The sequence below is a fragment of the Odocoileus virginianus genome, chromosome 12 (assembly GCF_023699985.2).
Source record: "Odocoileus virginianus isolate 20LAN1187 ecotype Illinois chromosome 12, Ovbor_1.2, whole genome shotgun sequence".
Taxonomy (NCBI): Eukaryota; Metazoa; Chordata; class Mammalia; order Artiodactyla; family Cervidae; genus Odocoileus; species Odocoileus virginianus.
Window position 1 is genome coordinate 68,135,106 of NC_069685.1, and position 20,130 is coordinate 68,155,235.

Below are 20,130 nucleotides of genomic sequence, written 5' to 3' on the forward strand. Positions count from 1 at the left end.
TGGCCCTGAGCCACGCTGTGTGGGGTGGGGTGAAAGGGTGGGGTGGGGAAGGGAAGTGGCCGCCTGGTCCATGTCAGCCCTCAGCCTGCAGGTCAGGCCTGCCCCCCGCTGCCCTTGGGAAGGGATCCCTGGGCCACAACTCCCTGGGACCCTATGCCCAGAGGGACTCACATCCTTCCTGCCCATGCCCCGCACTCACCCCCTACAGATCCAGAGCCCCTGAGGGGCCAGGGCTAGGACTGCAGTGTGTCCTCGGGACCTCGGGCCACTGGAGGCGGAGGCAGCTGGGTAGAGCCAGGAGGTATCCACTCCCCACCTGCCTGCCACCCGGGGCCTCCTGGGGGCTGCTCCCCAGCGGGCAGAGGCTGTGGTTGCAGGTGGCGGGAGGACACCCGCACCATCTCTTTTGTCCAGCAGCTGCCCTGGGGCCCCGGGCCAGGCAGGGTCTCCCAGCCGGAGTGGCCCGGGCACAGGGCTGCACAAGGTTCTGGCCGCAGAGAAGCAGGCCCCGCGCCTCCCCCCCGCCCCTGCATGGATTCCCACTTGGGAGAGGACCCAGGCTGGCCCGACCTCACTGTGGTCAGGTCCACCTTAAGTGGCAGCTGCGGGGTCCGGAGGTGGGGTTTCCTGCAGGGGGTAAGCCTGCCCAGGGGCGTCCTGTTCTAGGCAGGGGCAGGGTGCCCCACTCTCCCCTGAGGCCTGTAGCCTGGGACAGGGGAGGGAGGGCCAGCGCCCCGCACTCTTTACCCTGCAGGCCGCCACCCTCTCGTCTGGCTCAGGGGCTATGAAGTGGGCAAGGAATAAACCACTAAGGTGCCCTGCCCTTTCACGATCGGCCACCCTTGGACATGTCCTGGGGCAGGAGGGGGGTGCTCCAGGCAGGAGGGGCCTGGCCCTGACCCGCAGGAGCTTGGAGGTGTTCAGGGAAAGGTCTGCGCCAAAAGGGCCCCGCGCAGAGCCCGTGGGCCAGACGTGGGGCCTGGCGGCAGCGCGAACCCTGATGGACCAGACCCCAGGTGCGCGGGCCCGCAGCAGCCCTCCAGGGTCGTGGGTTCCTGGCTAGAGTGGCCCGGAGGGGCTCCCCCGGCAGGAGGGTCCGAGCCCAGCCCCGCCCCCAGCGAAGGCTGGGGAGCGCAGGCGGGGCGGCGGTGGCGAGGGGCCCCGCCTGGCCCCTGGCCCCGCGCGCCGGTCCACCTTAAGGGGCGCGCTGACATCAGCACGCCGCCGCGCCGCCGCGCCCGCGGGGTGGGATTTCCTCCCGGGCCGCCGCCGCCGCTGGGTCCAGCCCGTCCTGCCGGCCCCGCCCGCCCGGCCCCGGGGAGGGATGCGGCGGCGCGGCACCCAGGATGCCCCGCAGCCCCGGGACGCGCCTCAAACCCGCCAAGTACATCCCGGTGGCCACGGCGGCCGCGCTGCTGGTCGGCTCCAGCACCCTGTTCTTCGTATTCACGTGAGTCGGCCGCGGCGGGCGCCGGGGCCAGAAGGGGCAGGGCTGCGCGCAGGGTGCTGGACGCCGCCGGGTGGGACTGGACCCCGTCGGGGCCGGACAGTGGGCTGGGCCTGGCGGGGGGCACAGGGCTGTGGGTGCCGCGAGCCTCCACCCTGGGCCAAGGCTGATGCTGGGAGCCAGGCAGGGCCAGGTGAGTCCTGGGTGTGAGGACCCTGGGGTCCGGCAGGCACACCCCCCCCACCCCCCGCCCAGTGCCCAGGCAAGCCCCCCTGGGTGCGAGGTGCCTGCCCGGGGCAGCAGAGTGCATGTGGGTCTGCACAGGGTGTGGTTGCAGCCCTGCCCTCCCCGTGGGCCCGTGAGGGGACGACGGCCACCCAGGGCCACCAGCCCTGCTTGCAAACAGTGGACAGTGGCTCCCGGGTGCCCTCCCGGCCATCTGGCCCCAGGCCACAGCCAAGTTGTTCCAGCGTAGGTGTGGCCTGGCCCGGCTGCCACGTGCCTGCCCCATGGCCACCACCGATGCTGGCCTGGTACTGCTCTCCTCTTTCCCTTGACCTCCTCAGGAAGGCCCAATGGTCATGGCCAAAGGGCCTGACCAGGCCACACCCAGGGATACTGGTTCCATGGGCACTAGGACCCTGAGTCAGGGGATTGGCTGGTCCTGGGCTGGTGCACGCCAGGCAAGTGCTGATGACAAGGTTCCGTCTGCATTGTGGTGACCCTGCACCCTGCCCCCGCCCCCTGCCCCCCACCCCAGGCACAGGGAGTGGTTGGGGACCCCGGCTTCAGCCATTCAGGTCTGCGGCCACCTCCTGCCACAGTTTCCAGACTGGGACATGGCCAGATGACCAGAGTAACTACCGCTCTGGCCTTCCTGGGGACCCGAGGCTTGGGTTGACTGCTGTCAGCAGGGCACCCTTTCCCCTCGGCAGGGGCGTGGGCAGTGGTCCGAGGCTGACCAGGCTGCACTGGGTGCCCACAGGTGAGTGGGCCCTACTGGGCTGGGTGGGCACCACAGGCTGCCAGGAGCGTGTTTAAAAAAGGCTGTGTGGATGGGCTTATTTCTGGCTTTGGCGCGCAGACGTGTTCTCGTCACTGAGATGCTGCTGGCTGTGGGCAGCGGGCGCGGGCCGAGGGGGGACGTGTCCTGCAGGGGCTTCTGGGGGACGGGCTCCCTGCTCTGGCCTCTGGGCCCGGGCAGGGGTCCCCGGGGGAGCCTCAGCCCTGCTTCCTCACAGCTTGGCCTCCGCTCGCTGGTCCTGGTTCTTCACCCCCAGGTGCAATTCAGCGTTAGTCCTTCTGACTTTAAAAGGAATTCGTGTTCTTGGTGAGAACTTGTGAGATGCAAGGGAAAAGTTTAATAAGAAGCTGAGCTCAGCACCATCCCCTCTCCTGCTCAGAGTACCCTGACCCCCCAAGGAAGGGGTCTTGTCCTGTGGTTTCCCTTGATTTCAGAGGGTCCCGATGGCCCCACCCCCGGGGGCGGGTGTGCAAGGTCCCTGCCCTACCTCTGTGCTCAGCGCCCCAGGGCAGCTCCTTGCAGAAGGTGGGGACACAGGGGTGTGGGCCGGGTCCAGGCGCAGCAGTCCTCTTGCCCGGGGACCCTCCTTGCACCCCCGGGCCGTGCTCCTTGGCCAAGTGACCATCAAGGAACCCGGCCTGCTCTCAGCCCAGTCCTCCTGGGCTCCACCAAGGTGGTGCAGTTCTGCGAGGGTTCTGCCAGGCCACCCAGGCCCAGTGATGCTGTCTGCAGTGGTCCATTCTGGGCGGGCAGGGGGCCGGGCAGTGCCTTCTTGGACAGGCCTCATGTCCCCCTAGCTCTGGTCCCAGGCCCTGCGTGGAGCCCGACTCCCGCTCCAGAGCCCTCCTCACCCCACCTCAGGCCCCCGTGGGATCGGGACTCTTGTCTTCTCTGCCTCTTGGACTTTGCTGGATGCTGGGGCTCCCAGCCTCTCTCTGAGCTCAGGAAATACGAGCTGCCCATTTGAGGCAGGTCGGTGCAGACAGCAGTTCCTGGTGTGGCTCGGAGTGGGAGCCCAGGCTGAGGGAACCGGGGACCCCTGCCTTGGGCCAGCCTGCTAAGCGGCTTGGCCAGCAGGACATTCAGACCTGTCACCAGGAGAGGCTGGGGCATGGTGAGCATGCCCAGAGGTGGGGATCCCCCCGCTGAGGAAGGGTAGCATGCCACAGGGGAGGTTCCTGGTGGCCCTTCTCCAGGAAGCTTTCCTGGGTTCTCAGAGCAGTCCTGTCCCCCTGGGCACCAGAAGGCTCAGTTCCAGGCCGGCTTAGGTGCTGGGAGGGGTCTGAGAGCCCCAGGCCAGGTCCCTGCCCTGCCTCTTCCCACTCCTGGAGCCACCCTGCAGAGTGACGGGGACCCTGTGAGCATGAGAGGGCCAGTGCTGTGGGGCCGGGACCCACGTGGGGGCTGGGCTGTCTTGTCTCTCTGGACCCACTGGGTTCCCCTCTGGATGAGGGTCAGCATGATGGACCTGAGTGGTCCCTATGCCCAGTTGGGCCATGAGGCCCGGCCTAGGACCAAGCCAGCCTGCGGCGGGCCCACGTGGACGGGGCCACTGGCAGGGGCTGCAGGGAGAGGTGAGCCCCCTGCCATGACCTGCTGAGTGTGGCCTGAGGAGCCCAGGTGCCCTGAGGCACCTTCCTCCTCTGCTCGGGGGTCCGTGGGGTGGGTGCAGGACACCAGAGGCCCTCCTGGCTGGACCAGGGCAGAGTGACCACCCACCCTCTGGTCCCGGCTGCCCCGTGCCTGAGCTTCATTAGGCAATGTTAATGAAGAATCCGATTTAAATGAAAACGTCTGAGCTAAAATTTTCCATTCCACATTTAGCCGTGTCTGCTTGCTACCCTGTGGAACCCCCATCCTGCTGGGTGGGGCCTCCTGCGGGCCCAGGTGGGGTCACGGGAGGTGGGGGACGGCCCGGGCCCGCAGCGTGGCTGCCCCGGTGGGCAGTGTCCAACCCCCAGCTGACAGGGGGGGCCTTGAGCACGCCGTTCCCCGGGGGATTGGGGGTGGGGGTCGTCCCAAGGGCCAAGAGGTCCCCCTGGAGCCCGGTGCAGACTCAAATGCCTGGGCAGTGCCTGCCAGGCCTTGCCCACCGAGCATGTACTTCCTCACTCCCTCCTCATGCTTGCCTGGCCCACAGGGAGTGGACGGGGGTCCACCGGAGGGGGACGTGTCTGCGTCCATGTCTGTGGGTATGGATGTGTCACTGTGTGCACGAGTGTGCTTGTCCGTACGCACGTCAGCACACACACCTGTCGTGTTGATCACATGTCCTGTGTGCACGAGTGTGCTTGTCCGTACGCAAGTCAGCACACACACCTGCCGTGTTGATCACATGTCCTGTGTGCACGAGTGTGCTTGTCCGTACGCACGTCAGCGCACACACCTGCCGTGTTGATCACATGTCCTGTGTGCACGAGTGTGCTTGTCCGTACGCACGTCAGCGCACACACCTGTCGTGTTGATCACATGTCCTGTGTGCATGAGTGTGCTTGTCCGTACGCACGTCAGCACACACACCTGTCGTGTTGATCACATGTCCTGTGTGCATGAGTGTGCTTGTCCGTACGCACGTCAGCACACACACCTGTCGTGTTGATCACATGTCCTGTGTGCACGAGTGTGCTTGTTCGTATGCACGTCAGCACACACACCTGTCGTGTTGATCACATGTCCTGTGTGCATGAGTGTGCTTGTCCGTACGCACGTCAGTGCACACCTGGCTATCGTGTTGATCACATGTCCTGTGTGCATGAGTGTGCTTGTGCAGTGTCCACACACGTGTGTGTGTGCGTGCTCACAGGAACGTGTGCTCTTTCGTCCTCGCCCCTGCTTAGCTGCTCTGGGGTCCTGGCAGCACTGGTGACTGAGCCGGTCCCTGTGGGGGACCCAGGCCTGAGACCCCTTTCGGCACGTCTGGGGTGGAGGCTTCGAGCGGAAGGACGGGGGCTGTGGTGCAGGGCAACACCTGACCCCGTGTTCGAGTCAAGCCTGGGGGACTGGAGGTGGTAAATGGAGGGGGCTCAGGCCCTTGTCAGAAAACCTGTGTCCCCCCAGGCTTGCCCCGCCCTCGCTGAAGCTGCACCCTGCCCTCCCCTGGGACATGCTGTCCAGGGGCGCTGGGGGGGCGGGCGGTGCCCATCCAGGGCAGAGGCCATCCAGCAAGCATGGCTCTGCTGCCTTGCAGCTCTCGCCCGGGTCCCGCTGCCGCTTAGGGCCACGGAGGCTCAGGGAGGACAGGGCGGCATGGCCCGCCAGGGGTGGGGTGATGACCCTGATACCTGCCCCCAATGGTGAAGCGGGGCTGACAGGTGCGCCATCCCACTGCACCTTGCGGCCGCGTGTCTGTCTGTTCCCCGTCCTGGCCCCTTCCTCTGGAGCGGGCTGGCTCCCCCATGGTACCACCGCAGGAGAGCACATTTCCTTCCGCATGGAGGCTGTGGCCGGCCATCTCCAGAAGGCGCGTGGGGAGCCAGTTCTCCGTGCCAGGGTGGGTCTACCGCGCCCACCTGTCCCCAGTCCCGGCCGGGCCTGGCTCTGTGTCTCCACTGGCATCTGGGCCGGTAGCCCTTCCCACCCCGTTGGGCAGGGCACGCCTCCGGGGCCCACCACCGACCCTCCAAATGGCATTGGACTGGAGGCCACAAACCTGCCGGACCACCACCTGCATGCCCGGGCTGGCATGCAGGGATGGGCATAGGGAAGGAGTCTGCTCCCAGCCATGGGTAGGCACGGTGGAGGTGGGCCGCCCGGCACACAGACGCTGTGTCCTCGGGCTGTGTGTCACCTCCATGGTGGGTCCCTGAGAAGAGGAAGGGGTGACGCGTGGCTCCCAGCCCGCCCAGCATGCTGCCGTGGGAGCAGAGTCTTTAAATAGCCTCTCGCTTTCCACTAAAAATAGAGAAGTTCCACCCGCACGGAGGTGGTTGCTGGGGTGGCGGGGCTGGCAGCCGGCCAAGGCAGGCTTGGGTGCCAGTGTGCCTGGTGCGGGCTGGCCAGGGCCACCACACGACTCGCTCCCGCGTGGCCATGGGGCCTGTGCCCAGGGCCAGTGTCGGGGATCCCGGGGGCTCCTGGCCTGCATGCAGGGCCTGGGTGTGAGGAGTGGACCCACCGAGCACCCCTTACTCAGCACAGGAGGGACAGGGAGCCTGGAGCCAGAGGCACTTCGGGGTAACCTGGTGGGCAGACTCGGGGACCCGCCAAGGGTGGGGGCAGGGACCCCAGGCCCCTGCCTGAGGCCAGGCACATCCTCAGAGAGGGCTGCGGGCAGGCCCTGTGAGGGCTAGGAAGACACTCTGCTGCCAGAGTGTCCACCGAGGACGTGTACAAGACCACAGGGAGCCAGCAGTCTGGGAAGGCTTACTGGTAAAGGGGACAGCCCTGGAGCCCAGTGCGGAGGGGTGATGAGAGATGGCAAAGGGGTAGGGGGCTTGTGCCTTCAGAGTCCACAGGAAGTCTGTACTGCCCTGAGGAGAGAAAGGTGACACACTAGGAAGAAGGGGCGGGGGCCCCCCGGGGGGCCTGCTGGCTGAGGATCCGCCTGCCGATCTGATGCCTGCTTTGGGAACTGAGTCCCACCTGCTGCAGAGCAGCTCAGTCTGCAGGTCGCAGCTACTGAGCCCGCGTGCCTCGACAAGGGAGAAGCCTGCACGCCTGCATCCTGCGTGCCCACGCAACTGAGGCCTGACACAGCCGCAGACAAATACATAAAATAATGAGACAAGGCTGTCTGGCTGCGGATGCACCTGGACCCAGGCCCTGAGACCACACCCCACAGGGAACAGCATGCACCCTCCCCACCATGCATTTACAGACCCAGGAAGGCAGCCCTTCACATCACACCCCATAATCTCCCCAAAACAGGGGCCTGCCAGGCCGGGGACAGGTCTGGGTGAGGCCCAGGGCTGGCCTGAGCTGCCCAGCGGGTCACTGGCCTTTGCCCATCAGCGTGCATAGGCAGAGAGGGGCTCTCACCCCCTGTCTGTGTCCACCCCTCCTGGGGCAGGGGACCCAGGAAAGATTCCCAACAGGGGTGGGAGGACAAGACTTGGCTCTGGCCAACCCCTCCTGCCCTTATCTGAGCCTCAGTTTCCTCAACTGGGAGTTGAGTTCCTGGCAGGCGCTCGGGGGTAGCTGGGTTGGAGCTGGCTCCGGTGGCCACCACGAGCACCACACGCGTGTGGCCCAAGGCCGCTGCCCCACGTCCCCTCCCCACACACCTGCCACCCCCCAGACCCAGCTCTGCCCTGCTGTCCGACACAGGTGCCCATGGTTGACACGCGCCGTGTCCCCAGCCGTCCCCGTCTACAATGGCATCCTCTTCCTCTTTGTCCTGGCCAACTTCAGCATGGCCACCTTCATGGACCCTGGCGTCTTCCCCCGAGGTAGGGCCCTGTGCGGGGCGGCTCCCCGCTCGCTCGAGTGTGAGTGGCTGACAAGGGCGAGCCGGGCCGGGAGTGGACTGGCTGGGGAGGGGCTGGCCTCTCCTGCCAGGACGGTCAATTTCCTGCCGCCCCCGGCCTGCAGCGGATGAGGACGAGGACAAGGAGGATGACTTCCGGGCCCCGCTGTACAAGAACGTGGATGTGCGGGGCATCCAGGTCCGTATGAAGTGGTGCGCCACCTGCCACTTCTACCGCCCGCCGCGGTGCTCCCACTGCAGCGTCTGCGACAACTGCGTGGAGGTGACTGCCCGCCCCGCCCCACCCCTCCTCTGCTCCGCCTGGGGTCCTGCCTCTGCCCCGACTCGCCCCCGAAGTGCTGACGCGCTGTTCTCGCCCAGGACTTCGACCACCACTGCCCCTGGGTCAACAACTGCATCGGGCGCCGCAACTACCGCTATTTCTTCCTGTTCCTGCTGTCGCTCAGCGCGCACATGGTGGGCGTCGTCGCCTTCGGGCTGGTCTACGTGCTGAACCACGCGGAGGGGCTGGGCGCCGCCCACACCACCATCACGTATCCTTGGCCTGACCACAAAGGCGGTGTGGACTGGGGACACATCTCACGGGGAAGTCGAGGCCCAGAGGGCTGGGACAGAGCCTGGAAGCCCCAGGGGTGTGGGTCACCTTCCCTGAGTGGGTGGTGGGGAGGGCCTGGGCCGTCTGTCCACAGGCAGCTGCTCCGTCCTCGCCCTCGGCCGTTGGCCTTAACGGGCCAGCATGGCCGTCATGTGTGTGGCCGGCCTCTTCTTCATCCCCGTCGTCGGCCTCACGGGCTTCCACGTGGTGCTGGTCACTCGGGGCCGCACCACCAATGAGCAGGTGCAGACCTGGGTGGGGGGGCGTGCATTCTTGATGAGGATGGGCGTGGGCGGGTCCCTGACAGGCTGAGCAAGGACCCGGGGCCATACGATGACGTGCAGGAGCGTGGTCAGAGCAGGAGCCTGGGGGCCCTTGGCTGATGCGCAGCAGTGCTGGGGAAGGCTCTGGGCCCTGGAACCCCCAGTGGGGTTTGGCACATAGGGCTCTGGCCCTGGAGCCCCCAGTGGGGTTTGGCATATAGGGTCTCGCCTGCCCTGTCCCCCTCCACACCCCCATCGGTGGCCACTGCGGCCATCAGTGAATCAGAACTTAGAAGTTCCACTGCATGCAGGGGCAGGTCCTGGTGACCTAGGTGGGGGACACCCCTGGGCTGACGCTGCCCAACTGACCTCTGAGGAACCCCGCTGTCCCTGCGTGTCATCCTCCCCTCCTTGGCTAGACCCTGGGTGGCCAGGCCGGCTGAGGGGTTCCATATCCACAGGTGACAGGGAAGTTCCGTGGGGGCGTGAACCCCTTCACCCGCGGCTGCTACGGGAACGTGGAGCATGTGCTGTGCAGCCCCCTGGCGCCCCGGTGAGGCTCTCAGCCCGTCCAATCTGCTCTGGCCTGGCAGGCCCTCCCCTTGGTCGCATTCAGGGGGGGCCGCCCTGGCCACTGATTCTCTGCCCTGGTGCAGGTATGTGGTGGAGCCGCCCCGGCTGCCGCTGGCTGCTCGCCTGAAGCCGCCCTTCCTTCGGCCGGAGCTCCTGGAGCGAGCGCCACCACTCAAGGTCAAGCTTAGTGACAATGGGCTGAAGGCTGGCCTGGGCCGCAGCAAGGTGGGCGCCCAGGGGTGGGCGGGGGATGGGGAGCTGCGGGAAGCCGCCAGGTTGGCGGGACCACGAAGTAGAAGGAAGAGGACCGAGCCGAACAAAGGAAGGGTCAGGGTCCTTGGCGCCAGGATGGAGTCCCTGATAAAGCCCTGCCCCTGGACTGTACCCTGCACACCACTGACCATATCCCCTTCCAGTCCAAGGGCAGCCTGGACCGGCTGGATGAGAAGCCCCTGGACCTGGGGCCGCCACTGCCCCCTAAGGTGGAGGCCGGCACGTTTGGCAGCGACCTGCAGACCCCGCGCCCGGGCAGTGCTGGTGAGGTGGGAGCACCCGAGGGGAGGAAGGGGCGCCGAGCGATCCCGCCTGACCGCTGCCCGTCTCCTCCAGAGAGCGCCCTGTCGGCGCAGAGGACCAGCCCCCCGACACCTGCCATGTACAAGTTCCGGCCCGCCTTTCCCACGGGTCCCAAGGCGCCATTCTGCGGGCCGACTGAGCAGGTGAGGCCTGGTCCCGCCCGGGCTCCCGAGGCTCCGCCCGGGAGGCCCCGCCCAGGAGGCCCCGCCCAGGAGGCCCCGCCCAGGAGGCCCCGCCCCTGGAGGTCCTACCTGAGGAGGCCCCTCCCCTGGAGGCCCCGCCCCAGACTTCTTCGAAGATCACTCCCTGGAGGTCCCGCCCCCAGGCGGCACTCCTGAAGACCCCTCCTGGGTCACAGAGGTGTGAGCGTGCCAGCTGGGGCAGGGTGTCCTGGTTCTTCTGGCCCTTGGCCTGCCTACCTGCTGGCTCGGCGGTGTTCCCCGGGCCTCAGTGGGCGCTGCCCCCGGCAGCACTGTGTGCAGGGCTCCTGGAATTCCACGTTAGTCACCGCCTGAGGCCTTCAGGGCCCCCGCGAAGGCTTCAGAGGAATTTGAGATTGTTTGAGAAAGCACACTTATTCTCTGCTTTCACGTGGAGCAGTGGGCGTGTGAGCAGAGGCCAAGAGCCTTGAGGTCCCTGGGCTGCATGCTTCTTTCATGGCCACTGGAGGGCAGGCCTGTGGCGGGCCAGCACGCCCGGACCCCCAGGGCGCTCCCCCAGGACCGATGGCCTGCCTAGCCAGGGTCCGGTGGCCCTTCTCGGAATGGTCGTCTCTTTCCTGGGGTTGTCCTGGATCCCATGGAGGGTCTGGCTGGTTGTCCATGTGCCCTGAGGCCACCCGCACTGCCGTGCCCACCCTGGGCCCTTCTCTCCTGGGGCCACCCGCACTGCCGTGCCCACCCTGGGCCCTTCTCTCCTGGGGCCACCCGCACTGCCGTGCCCACCCTGGCCCTTCTCTCCTGGGGCGAGGGGACCGAGGGGTCTGGGAGCAGCTTGCTGCTGCACCTGCCGCCACTGATGGCAGCTTCCCAGAGGGCACAGGGCGTCTGCAGGGCCCGGAGTGGGCAGACGTGGACGTGCCTTCTCTCCCTGCAGGTCACGGGCACCGACTCCCTGACACTGGGGGAGGACAGCATCCACAGCCTGGACTTTGCATCGGAGCCCAGCCTGGACCTGCCCGACTACCCACCCCTCAGCGCGGCCGACACCTTCTCAGGCGCCCTGCGCTCCCTGAGCCTCAAGGCGGCCAGTCGGCGGGGCGGGGACCACGTGGCCCTGCAGCCCCTGCGCTCCGAGGGTGGGCCCCCCACGCCCCACCGCAGCCTCTTTGCCCCCCACGCGCTGCCCAACCGCAACGGCAGCCTGTCCTACGATAGCCTGCTGAACCCCGGCTCCCCCGGGGGCCACGCCTGCCCGGCCCACCCCACAGCCGGCGCCCCCAGCTACCGCTCACCCTACCTGCACGCAGGGGTGCCAGGCGACCCGCCACGGCCGCCGCCCCGCAGCTTCAGCCCGGTGCTGGGCCCGCGGCAGCGGGAGCCCTCGCCAGTGCGCTACGACAACCTGTCCCGGACCATCATGGCCTCCATCCAGGAGCGCAAAGACAGGGAGGAGCGGGAGCGGCTGCTGCGCTCTCAGGCCGACTCGCTCTTCGGCGACTCGGGTGTCTATGACACGCCCAGCTCCTACAGCCTGCAGCAGGCCGGCGTGCTGTCTGAGGGCCCTCGCGGCCCCGGGCTGCGCTGCAGCTCCCGGGACGACCTGGTGGCCGGGCCTGGCTTTGGGGGCGCCCGCAACCCTGCACTGCAGACCTCGCTGTCCTCGCTGTCCAGTGCGGTGAGCCGGGCACCACGGACCTCCTCCTCCTCCCTGCAGGCAGACCTGGCCACTAGCGGGGGCCCAGGGGCCCGGCCCGCCAGCGGCCCGCACAGGTCGCCAGTGCACCAGGTGCCCCCGTCCCCACCTGGCACCCCCTGCTCGCCCTCCTATGCTGGCCCCAAGGCCGTCGCCTTCATCCACGCAGACCTCCCGGAACCACCGCCCTCGCTGGCTGTGCAGAGGTGGGTGCTGGGGGTGCGGCCGGCCACCGGACACGGGGTAGGGGATTGCGGGGCTCTTGGCTGGGGGGCTGCCCAGGAGGCCTGAGGCTACCCTGAGGGGTGGGCCTCACCCAGCCTGGAGGCTCCTGCTGGCCAGAGTCAGGGTCGCCGGCTCCAAGGATGCCCTGGACACCCTAGGGTGGGGGGTGCAGGCGATTTTGCACCTTGAGCCAAGCCTGCACTCTTCCCGGGCTGACAGACCCAGTGAGTGGGGCATCCCAGGTCCTTCTAGAGACGGTCATCTGTCCATGTTCAGAAGGCCAAGTCAGGGGGATGTCATCCCACTGCGAGACGTGCACTCTGGGCACCATGGTCCTGGCCTTCGGGGGGTTTCCCTGCTCAGAGATGGGCAAAGGGAGGCTTGGGCGTGGGGCGGAGGCTGGGTGACAGGCTCAGCAGGTGGCAAGGTCCACGCTATTGTTCAGCGCCCAGCGGCTGCAGGGCCGAAGGACAGCCCCTTGCTTTCCTCGGAGGGAGCGAGGAGGAGGTCAGAGGGTCACCACAGGGTCACTGCAGGCTCCTCAGTTCAGGGTTCCGGGACACAGATGAACTGGCTGGGGTCTCCCTGGCCTCCCTGTGCTCTTGGTCTGTGCTGAGCGGCCTGGGAAGGGAGGGTGGCTGTTCTGACAGATGTCTGCCCTCTACCCCCGACCCCCATTTCCATGTGGGAGTGTCCAGGCTCGGGCAGGGGTGGCCCAGGGCTCCGTCTCTCTGTGTCCTCTGTCCATTGCCTCTGCTGGCTGTGTTCTGCCGTGTTCCCGTGTTCACGTGTACGCGTGTCTGCTTGTTTCGATGCAGGGACCACCCTCAGCTGAAGACCCCCCCAAGTAAGCTTAATGGGCAGTCCCCGGGTCTGACCCGCTTGGGGCCGGCCCCCGGCCCCCCGGGGCCCTCCGCCAGCCCCGCCCGGCACACGCTGGTTAAGAAGGTGTCCGGCGTGGGTGGGACCACATACGAGATCTCTGTGTGAGGACCGACTGTCCCCCCTCCCCCCCCCGTCGCCGAGCACCATGGGAACCACGACCCCCCTCGGCCACCCCTCCCAGCTTCTCTGCCCCTGGAGAGGAGGCCCAGGCCTGGCTCAGACGCCTCAGCGAGGAAAGCCATGCCTCCGCAGCCCGTCCCTCGGCCACTCGTCCACACCTGCTCACCAGGCGCCGCGGGGCTGCAGGCCTGCGTGTTGGTGGTCCTGCTCCTGTGAGCTGGGGCGGCGAGGGGCACAGAGCGTGCCTGTGCCCCTGAGGTTGTCACCCGGCTGGCCCTACCCGCTTCCCTTCCGCGCGGGTCCCCATGGCCCAGAGACGGACAGAGAGGCCTGAGCCCCTGGCCAAGGGCCCTGCCGCCCGGCTGCCCCGACCCCTTGCCTTTCAGGGACCTGCTGCAAGCTTGTAGCATGGCATGGCCAGTTCTCTCGCAGGGAGCACGGGCCCAGCCCACGGCACCCAGCTATTCTGATGGACAGGTGGACAAACGGACAGACGGACAGACAGCCAGCTATGGGTGGGGTCCTGGCTCCGTGTGTCTCGTCTCGCCCCCGCTGGTGGGCGCGTCCCCACGTCTGTGCTCTGAGCTGCCATGCCGTGTCCCACATGTCAACGCTCGGGCCCCTGCCGTCCCCCTCCCCCATCCCGCCTGGAAACATGCTTTAATTGAAGCCTTAACCTCTGCTTTATGCTCTTGTGGGAGGCGACAGGGGCTGGGGGAGCAGACAGGAGGCCTGACGCCATTCCTCGGGGCCCAGGCCACCCCATGCCCCCTCCCTGCAAACTGAAGACCCCCACCCAAGGCACGCAAAGCCCAGGCCCCGCTGGAGCCTGGGGCCCACGTGGGAAGCACATCGGGAGGGCTCGGAGTTTCGTCTGGTGCCAGGGACCCGAGAGTAAGCACACGGCAGCGTCCGCTTGCATTTTGTCTGTTCTATGTTTTTATATCTACATCTATATATCTATAATTTTATTAAAAAAAGAAAAAGAGTCACTTGGGTCCTTTCCTTGAGCAAGACCAGGGTTCCGGGTGGGGCAAAGGTGCTCAGGCTGCGGGAGAGGGGGTGGCAGCCTGTCTGCTCTGTGTGGGCACTCCTGGACCGGTACCAGGCTGGAAGCCGGGCAGGGGTGTGTGGCCCCCCGTGTCTGTGTCACCCCGGCAGTAACAGGGTGTCTCGGGGGCTGGGCTGAGCCACCCCAGGGCCCCCGAGCACAGGGTGCCCGTGGGCTGGGATGTCGGGCAGCTGGACCAGTCCCCGTGCCCCTCCTCAGACGCGTGGTGGGGAGGGTGGGGGGAATCTGCCGCCTTTCGGGGACTGGAGGCCCGGGGCAGGGCCTGGCCTGCTGACCTCCGCCTTTCTGCTTCTCTCTCACTGGACGCTGCGACCTGCAGGGGCTGGATCGGCGCCTGCAGCCGTGGATGGGGGCGGCGCGGCCAGCCCTGGGCACCCCCCAGCCTGCACCTGTGCCACTTCGGCCTCCCAGAGGACCACCCGCCGCTGCGGGCCCCCTGGAGCCCAGCCCCAGGAGCGCCCCCCCGGGGGGCCGTGTGCCGGCTGCACTTGGCTGCCTCCAGCCTCTTCCCCAGTCTCTCGGGGCCTGAGCGGGACAGCAAGTAGGCCACTCTGGGGCCCCAGAGGGCCGGGCTGCCGTGGACCCTAGGGGCCCCGGGGGGCCTCCGTTCCACCAGCCACAGCTTGACTTGACCCCTAGCCTGCCAGGGCCCATGACCCTGCACCCTCCCGGCTCAGGAGGCCCCCGCCTGCCGCAGAGGGTCAGACCCCCCGGGCGGGGGCCCCAGAGCTGCTGGGGCCACCACAGCCTTCTGGGCTGTTGCTGCCCCTGCACCTGACCCCCTGCCTGACCAAGCACTTTACGCGTCCCTTCCTTCCCAGGGAGCCCGGCCTCTGTGGGCTGGGCTGGGCTGGGCGGGGGTCTCAGGCGGCCCCTGCAGGTCTCTGCACTGCCCCCTCCCCCTGCACCCTGCACATGAACGGATGCCTTAAGCTCCTGCAGCAGCCAGCCAGAGGAGACCCCAGCCCACCAGCCCTGCCCCGATGGTCTTCCCTCCTCTGCACACCTGGGGTGCTCAGAGGGCCCCGCCACCCCCAGCCCTGCAGCCCCTAGCCAGCTGGGCACCCCCCCGACGCCCCCAGAGGCGGGGCAGGGCCCTGGTTGGCACCCGCCCCCCCCTTGCCAGCAGAGAGCTCTGTTTCTCTCACGTGGGGACGAGCAGCCACAAATCTGGTCTCTATTGTTCTAAAAGGTATTCCCTCACCCCGGTTTAACGCAGTAAATAAAATCTTTGGTGTTTTACCTACAAGGCTCTGTCCACCACCATGGTCCCCCTGTCCTTCAAGCCTGGACTGGACAGGGACCCTGGGTTGGGAAGGTAAACAGGAACGGGGGGGGGGTAGGGAGTGGGCTGGGTGGTGGCTGGGCAGGTGTGGGAGGTGGGTGGCAGGACAGACAGGGACGCGGGTTGTGTTTGGGCTCAGCAGCACCTGTGGGGCAGAGAACCTGCTCCCTGAGGTCCGCCCACCTGGGGACGAGGCCTGAGGAGCTCACTTTCATTGGGGCTCCCTCCCCCCTTCTGATGGCAAGGGGGCTTCGGAGAGGCTGCCCCCGCAGCAGGTGGGCGAGGGGTGCCAGACAGGGGCGCCACCCCGGGGACCCTCGCTGCAAGATCAGCCCGGGAAGGTGTCACAGCCTCCAGCGCCCGCCCCGGTATCCATGGAAACAAGCACACTGGCGGAGAGTCACGACTATATGTCCGGCCACAGGCCCAGCCCTCAGGACAGCCCCCGCCCCCTCCCTTCTCCAAGCTTCCGGGCGGGGACGGTGCGCCGCAGTGCGGTGGGCGGGGGCCGGCGCGGCCACTGGGCGCCGGGGGCCGCGCCGGCCTGCTGGCTTCCTCCTCGCTGGGGCCGCTGGGCCTCCGGCCTAGAAGGGCAGGAAGCCGTCCACCTCGAGGCGCAGGAACGGGCCCAGCAGGGCCCGCAGCTTCCAGACGGCGGCGCGGCTCAGCAGGGGCGGCACCAGCCCCTCGAAGGGCGCGGGGTCGACCACGTACACGTAGGCGGCGGTGCAGGCCAGCAGGGCGCCCAGCAGCAGCCTCAGGGCCAGCAGCCTGCGGGCGGCGGTGGTCAGGGGGCGGGGCGCCCGGGGATGGGCTCTGGGCACTGGGCTCGGTCCTTGCGCCGGCTGGGCCACCTACCAGAGCTGGCCTCTGAGGCCCTCGGAGCATCCCAGCTGCGGCTGTGCCTTCTGCGGAGGAGGGGCCGAGCCCGTGAGGTCAGGGCAGGCCTGCTCACCCAGCTCCTCCCCCGCTGCCCGAGCGCGGCTTCTGGGACGGTGGGGGGGGGGGGGTGGTGGGGGCTTACCCCTCTGCATGCCATCTTCTGGTCCTTCCTGGCTTGGGTGCGACACTGGGCCCGTTCCCTGGGGGGGCGGGGGGGGGGCAGGAGTGCTGCAGTCAGCACCATAGGTATACCCCGTCCTCAGCCTGCACCACTGCCCTGGCGCTGGGGAACTGGGGACCGGTCAGGGATGGGTCCACCGCACCCTGACCCAGACTGTCGCAGCTCAGCCAGCCCCTGCCCCTGGGGCTCCAGCCCCCACATCACCCCAGGATCTCTAGCTGGATGTCCTCCATCTGGTCCAGCACGCCCCTGATGTCCTTCTTGAGGTTCTGGGGGCCAGAGAGGGTAAAATGGGGGTCCTGTTCGCCCGCCCTGTCCCCGCCCGTTCATCCTCTGGCGTCAAGCCTCTGGGGACCTACCAGGAGCCCAGTGGCCTGGTTGTTCAGGGCCATGTGTACTTCAGCCACGCCGTCCCACACCTGGTGGGAGGGGCGAGGCTGGGTCACGCCCTCAGGATGGAGCAGGACCCGTGCTGGACGCCCCTCTCCACAGTGGAGCCCCCGCCCGGCGCCCCCACCCACCCCTGCAGGTGGCACCTCGGTGATAGCCATTTTCTTCCTTTCAAAGGACAGTCGGATCTGCTGCAGCTCGTTCTGGGGAGGGGGAGCAGTGTGGGCCGAGGCAGGGCTGGAGGGTGGTCGGCTCCCGCTCCACTGCGCCCCACCCCGCCCCCAGGCCCTCCAGGGATTGCGGCACGGACCCCTCCCCCGCCCCGCCCCTCTCCCCCTGCCCCATCCCGGCCCCGCCCCGGCCCTGCCCCCCCGGGCCCACCAGGGACTGTAGCACGAACTCCTCCCCACCGCCCCGGCCTGGCCCCGCCCCCGGCTCCGCTCCCAGGATCACCTGGGACTGATGCAGGAACGCCTCCCTGGACCCTCCCCATCCCGACCCCGCCCCTCACTGGCCCCGACCCCGGGGCCGCCAGGGACTGTAGCACGAACTCCTCCCCCCCGCCCGGCCCCGCCCCCGGACCCCCAGGGATTGCGGCACGGACTCCTCCCCACCCCCCCGCCCCGGCCCCGCCCACGCCCCTCCCTATCTCTGCCCCATGCCCCGGACCCACCAGGGACTGCGGCACGGACTCCTCCCCTCGCCCCGGCCCCGCCCCGCCCCACCACGGTCCCACACAGGCCCCGCCCCCGGTCCCACCTGGGGCTGCAGCACTGACTCCTCGCACCCCCCACCGCCCCGTCCCCACCCCACCCAGCCCTGGCCCCCCCCCAACCCCTCCCCTCCCCCCCCCCGGCACGCCCCCCCCGGCCCACCTGGGACTGCTGCACGAAGGACTCCTCGCCCCGGCACAGCTCCTGCCGCAGCAGCTGCAGAGGGGCCCTGTCCTCCAGGGGCCCGGCGCAGGCCTGCTCAGGGGGCTGCGGAGGAGCCCCTGGCTCAGCCCCAAGGCCATCGGCAGTGTCCGTGGTCATGGACTGCTTGGGAGTGGGGTGGGGGGGGAGTGCATGGAGCCACAGGGCTCTCCGCAGAGCCACCCGCGGTCCTGCCAGGGCCGTGCCCCGCCCCGCACTCACCCAGGCCAGGGCCGTACAGCTCGAGTGCTCTGGGCACAAGGGCAGGAACTGCTGCCCCGGCCCCAGGAGGGCCCCCAGCTGCTCCCGCAGATTCTGGTTCTGCCTCTTCTGGGGTGGGGCACAGAGATGGGGAGATGGGGACAGCTGTGTCTGGGGCAGCGCAGGGGAGAGGGCGTGGGCCTGGCGGGGCCGGGGCGTGGGGTCTGGTGGGGCCCGGGTGTGGGGCGTGGGGTCTGGCAGGGCTGGGGCGTGGGGTCCGGGGCATGGGGTCTGGCAGGTCCCGGCTGTGCTGGGGGTCTGATGGGGCTGAGGTGTGGGGTCTGGCGGGGCCCGGGTGTGGGGTGTGGGGTCTGGCAGGGTATGGGGTCTGGCGGGGCTGGGGCCTGGTGCTCACCAGACTCTGGTTCTCCTGCTCCAGCTGGAGGAAAGACTGCTCTGTGGGCCCCAGGGGAATTCCCTGGAGCTGGGGGGGTTCTGCCCTGGGCGAGGCCGAGGCCCCTGTGCCCGGGATCAGTGGTGGGCATGGGCAGGGCTGGGGCCCCAAGCTGGGCCCTGCCGCCTGCCGGGAAGCCCTCTGCTCTCGCTCTCGCTCTCGCTCTCGCTCTCGCTGGAGTGCAGGGCCCAGCCCCACCCCAGCCTGGCATCCGTCTGTCCTTGTCTCATCCTTGCCGGGTCTCGCGGCCTCTGTCGCTGCAGCTCGCCGTCCTCAGTTGTGATGAAGTTCCCGGGTACCTCGCCCCCAACCCTGGGCCCCCCACCCCCTGTCCCCAGGGCTGAGAAAGGCCTGGCAGTCTCCATCGAGTGGGTGGAGCTGAGAGGCACCATGCAGGGCCACCCGGCGAACACTGGGCAGGGTGGGTCCAGGCACCCCCCATGGCTGCTTGGAGCTGGGGGCTGGGGGCACTGGGGGTGGGTGTGGCCACAGGGTCCCAGGGTTTTCGGCCCCTCCATTCCTCCCTGTGACCCCTTCCTGACCCCAGGTCCAGGCTTTGGCCTGACCTGTCCTGCCACCCTCTTACTAAAGGAGCTCTGGGTGTCATGGCTCATAGGCACCTCAGGGGCAACTGTCACAAAGGCCTGGGCAGGACCAGGGAGGTCATAATGGGCTGGGGTGGTGGCCAGAGTGGGGCTGACTGGGCCCCTCCCACCACGTCCCATCAGCTACTATCTTAAACTGTACAGCAGTTCCTGCAGACGTGAGCTAAAAGCAAAGTCAAGCAGAAGCAGGTACCCAATGTGGCCCTGCCCCACCCGAGAGCCTCAAGGCTGAGGCCTTCCTGGAGGCGGTGGCCATGCCTCTCTCCACCCAGAAGAGATCATCCCACAGCCTGACCTTTTCACCTGTGAATCCCCAATTTTTTTTAAGTCATTTATTTAACATTCAGTGGTCCCACAAGGACTGTTATCCAAGGTTGAGTCACCCACTGGAGGCCAAGGCTGGACTCTAGTCCAGCCTGCTTTTCGCCACTTCAGGGGTCTTTTCAGGGACTGCAGAGTGCCAGCCAGATCCAGCGCCCCATCCTACCCCCCCCCCGGTTTCCCCTCCCCTATTAATAGCCTCATGCCATGTCCCGCTCTGTCCTACTGCAACCCCCCACCCTCCACAGTGCCCCCCACTCCTGGAGCCCCCAACTCACAGCACACCCTCTTTCAGTTCCCTCCCTTGTTTCACAGAAGCACATCCTCAAGCAGCTTCCTCAGAAAAGAGGGTTGGTGGAAACCTGAGTGCCCGTGTGGGGGACACAGCTGCAGATCCTGGCTGTCCCTGTGTCCTTGACCCTCGGCAACGTGACCCTGGGCTCTGGGCTAGCCCAGGGACCTGCTTGGGCCTGTGGGCTCTTACCAGGAGGTCTGAACAACGCTTGTGTGTCGGGTGGTGACTTTCTCGCTGCTATGTGGATCCTCTGTGACCTTGCTCTCGGATTCCAGGTCATGGGGATGGGGGGGCTCTGGTCATCCCGGCGGGTCCCCAGCTCCTGGGAGGGGGTTGACAAGCCCAGCGAGACCACAGAGACCCACCCGGTGGGGCCAGCCAAGTGCACCAGGCCTGGCTGACAGGTGCTTGCTTTAGCCTCTGGCGTGGGGAGCTAGATCGGGAGACCCCTGAGGATCAGCCGGCTGCTCACTCTGACCTCAGACTGCTTGCCTGTGAGGCTGGGCCGGTAGGTCAGGCCCTTCCCCGTGTGAGACCCTGCTG

At 67.8% G+C, this 20,130-nt stretch overlaps 2 protein-coding genes across 7 annotated transcripts; one reads left to right on the forward strand and one right to left on the reverse strand.

Moving 5' to 3' along the window:
• Positions 1-1,212: 1,212 nt before the first annotated feature.
• ZDHHC8 (zinc finger DHHC-type palmitoyltransferase 8) lies at positions 1,213-15,308 on the forward strand. 6 transcript variants are annotated; one of them, XM_070475802.1, is made up of 12 exons: positions 1,213-1,450; positions 7,737-7,858; positions 8,001-8,158; positions 8,257-8,429; positions 8,632-8,734; positions 9,216-9,307; positions 9,411-9,552; positions 9,744-9,864; positions 9,937-10,046; positions 10,999-11,963; positions 13,744-13,881; positions 14,379-15,308. In XM_070475802.1, the coding sequence occupies exons 1-12, from the start codon at positions 1,347-1,349 to the stop codon at positions 14,602-14,604; spliced, it is 2,454 nt and encodes an 817-aa protein (XP_070331903.1). In that variant the 5' UTR covers positions 1,213-1,346; the 3' UTR covers positions 14,605-15,308. The 6 variants fall into 6 exon arrangements, with proteins under 6 accessions (XP_070331903.1, XP_020759155.1, XP_020759154.1 ...); XM_070475803.1 differs by lacking the exon at positions 1,213-1,450 and adding an exon at positions 1,501-1,640; XM_070475805.1 differs by lacking the exon at positions 1,213-1,450 and adding an exon at positions 1,719-2,432.
• Positions 15,309-15,839: 531 nt separating this feature from the next.
• Positions 15,840-19,439, reverse strand: CCDC188 (coiled-coil domain containing 188). The gene is given in 10 exon segments (XM_070475807.1): positions 15,840-16,115; positions 16,203-16,252; positions 16,369-16,426; positions 16,612-16,676; positions 16,767-16,826; positions 16,944-17,000; positions 17,673-17,834; positions 17,934-18,041; positions 18,328-18,510; positions 18,513-19,439. Coding segments are annotated over 10 exon segments (1,509 nt in total). The 5' UTR covers positions 19,092-19,439; the 3' UTR covers positions 15,840-15,928.
• Positions 19,440-20,130: the final 691 nt, after the last annotated feature.

Bases quoted from the DNA above. Each gene is read 5' to 3' on its own strand.
- ZDHHC8 (XM_070475802.1), top strand. From the start codon at position 1,347: ATGCCCCGCAGCCCCGGGACGCGCCTCAAACCCGCCAAGTACATCCCG. The intron at 9,553-9,743 runs GTGGGCGCCCAG...ATCCCCTTCCAG, and splicing joins CTGGCCTGGGCCGCAGCAAG to TCCAAGGGCAGCCTGGACCG. The intron at 10,047-10,998 runs GTGAGGCCTGGT...CTCTCCCTGCAG, and splicing joins TCTGCGGGCCGACTGAGCAG to GTCACGGGCACCGACTCCCT.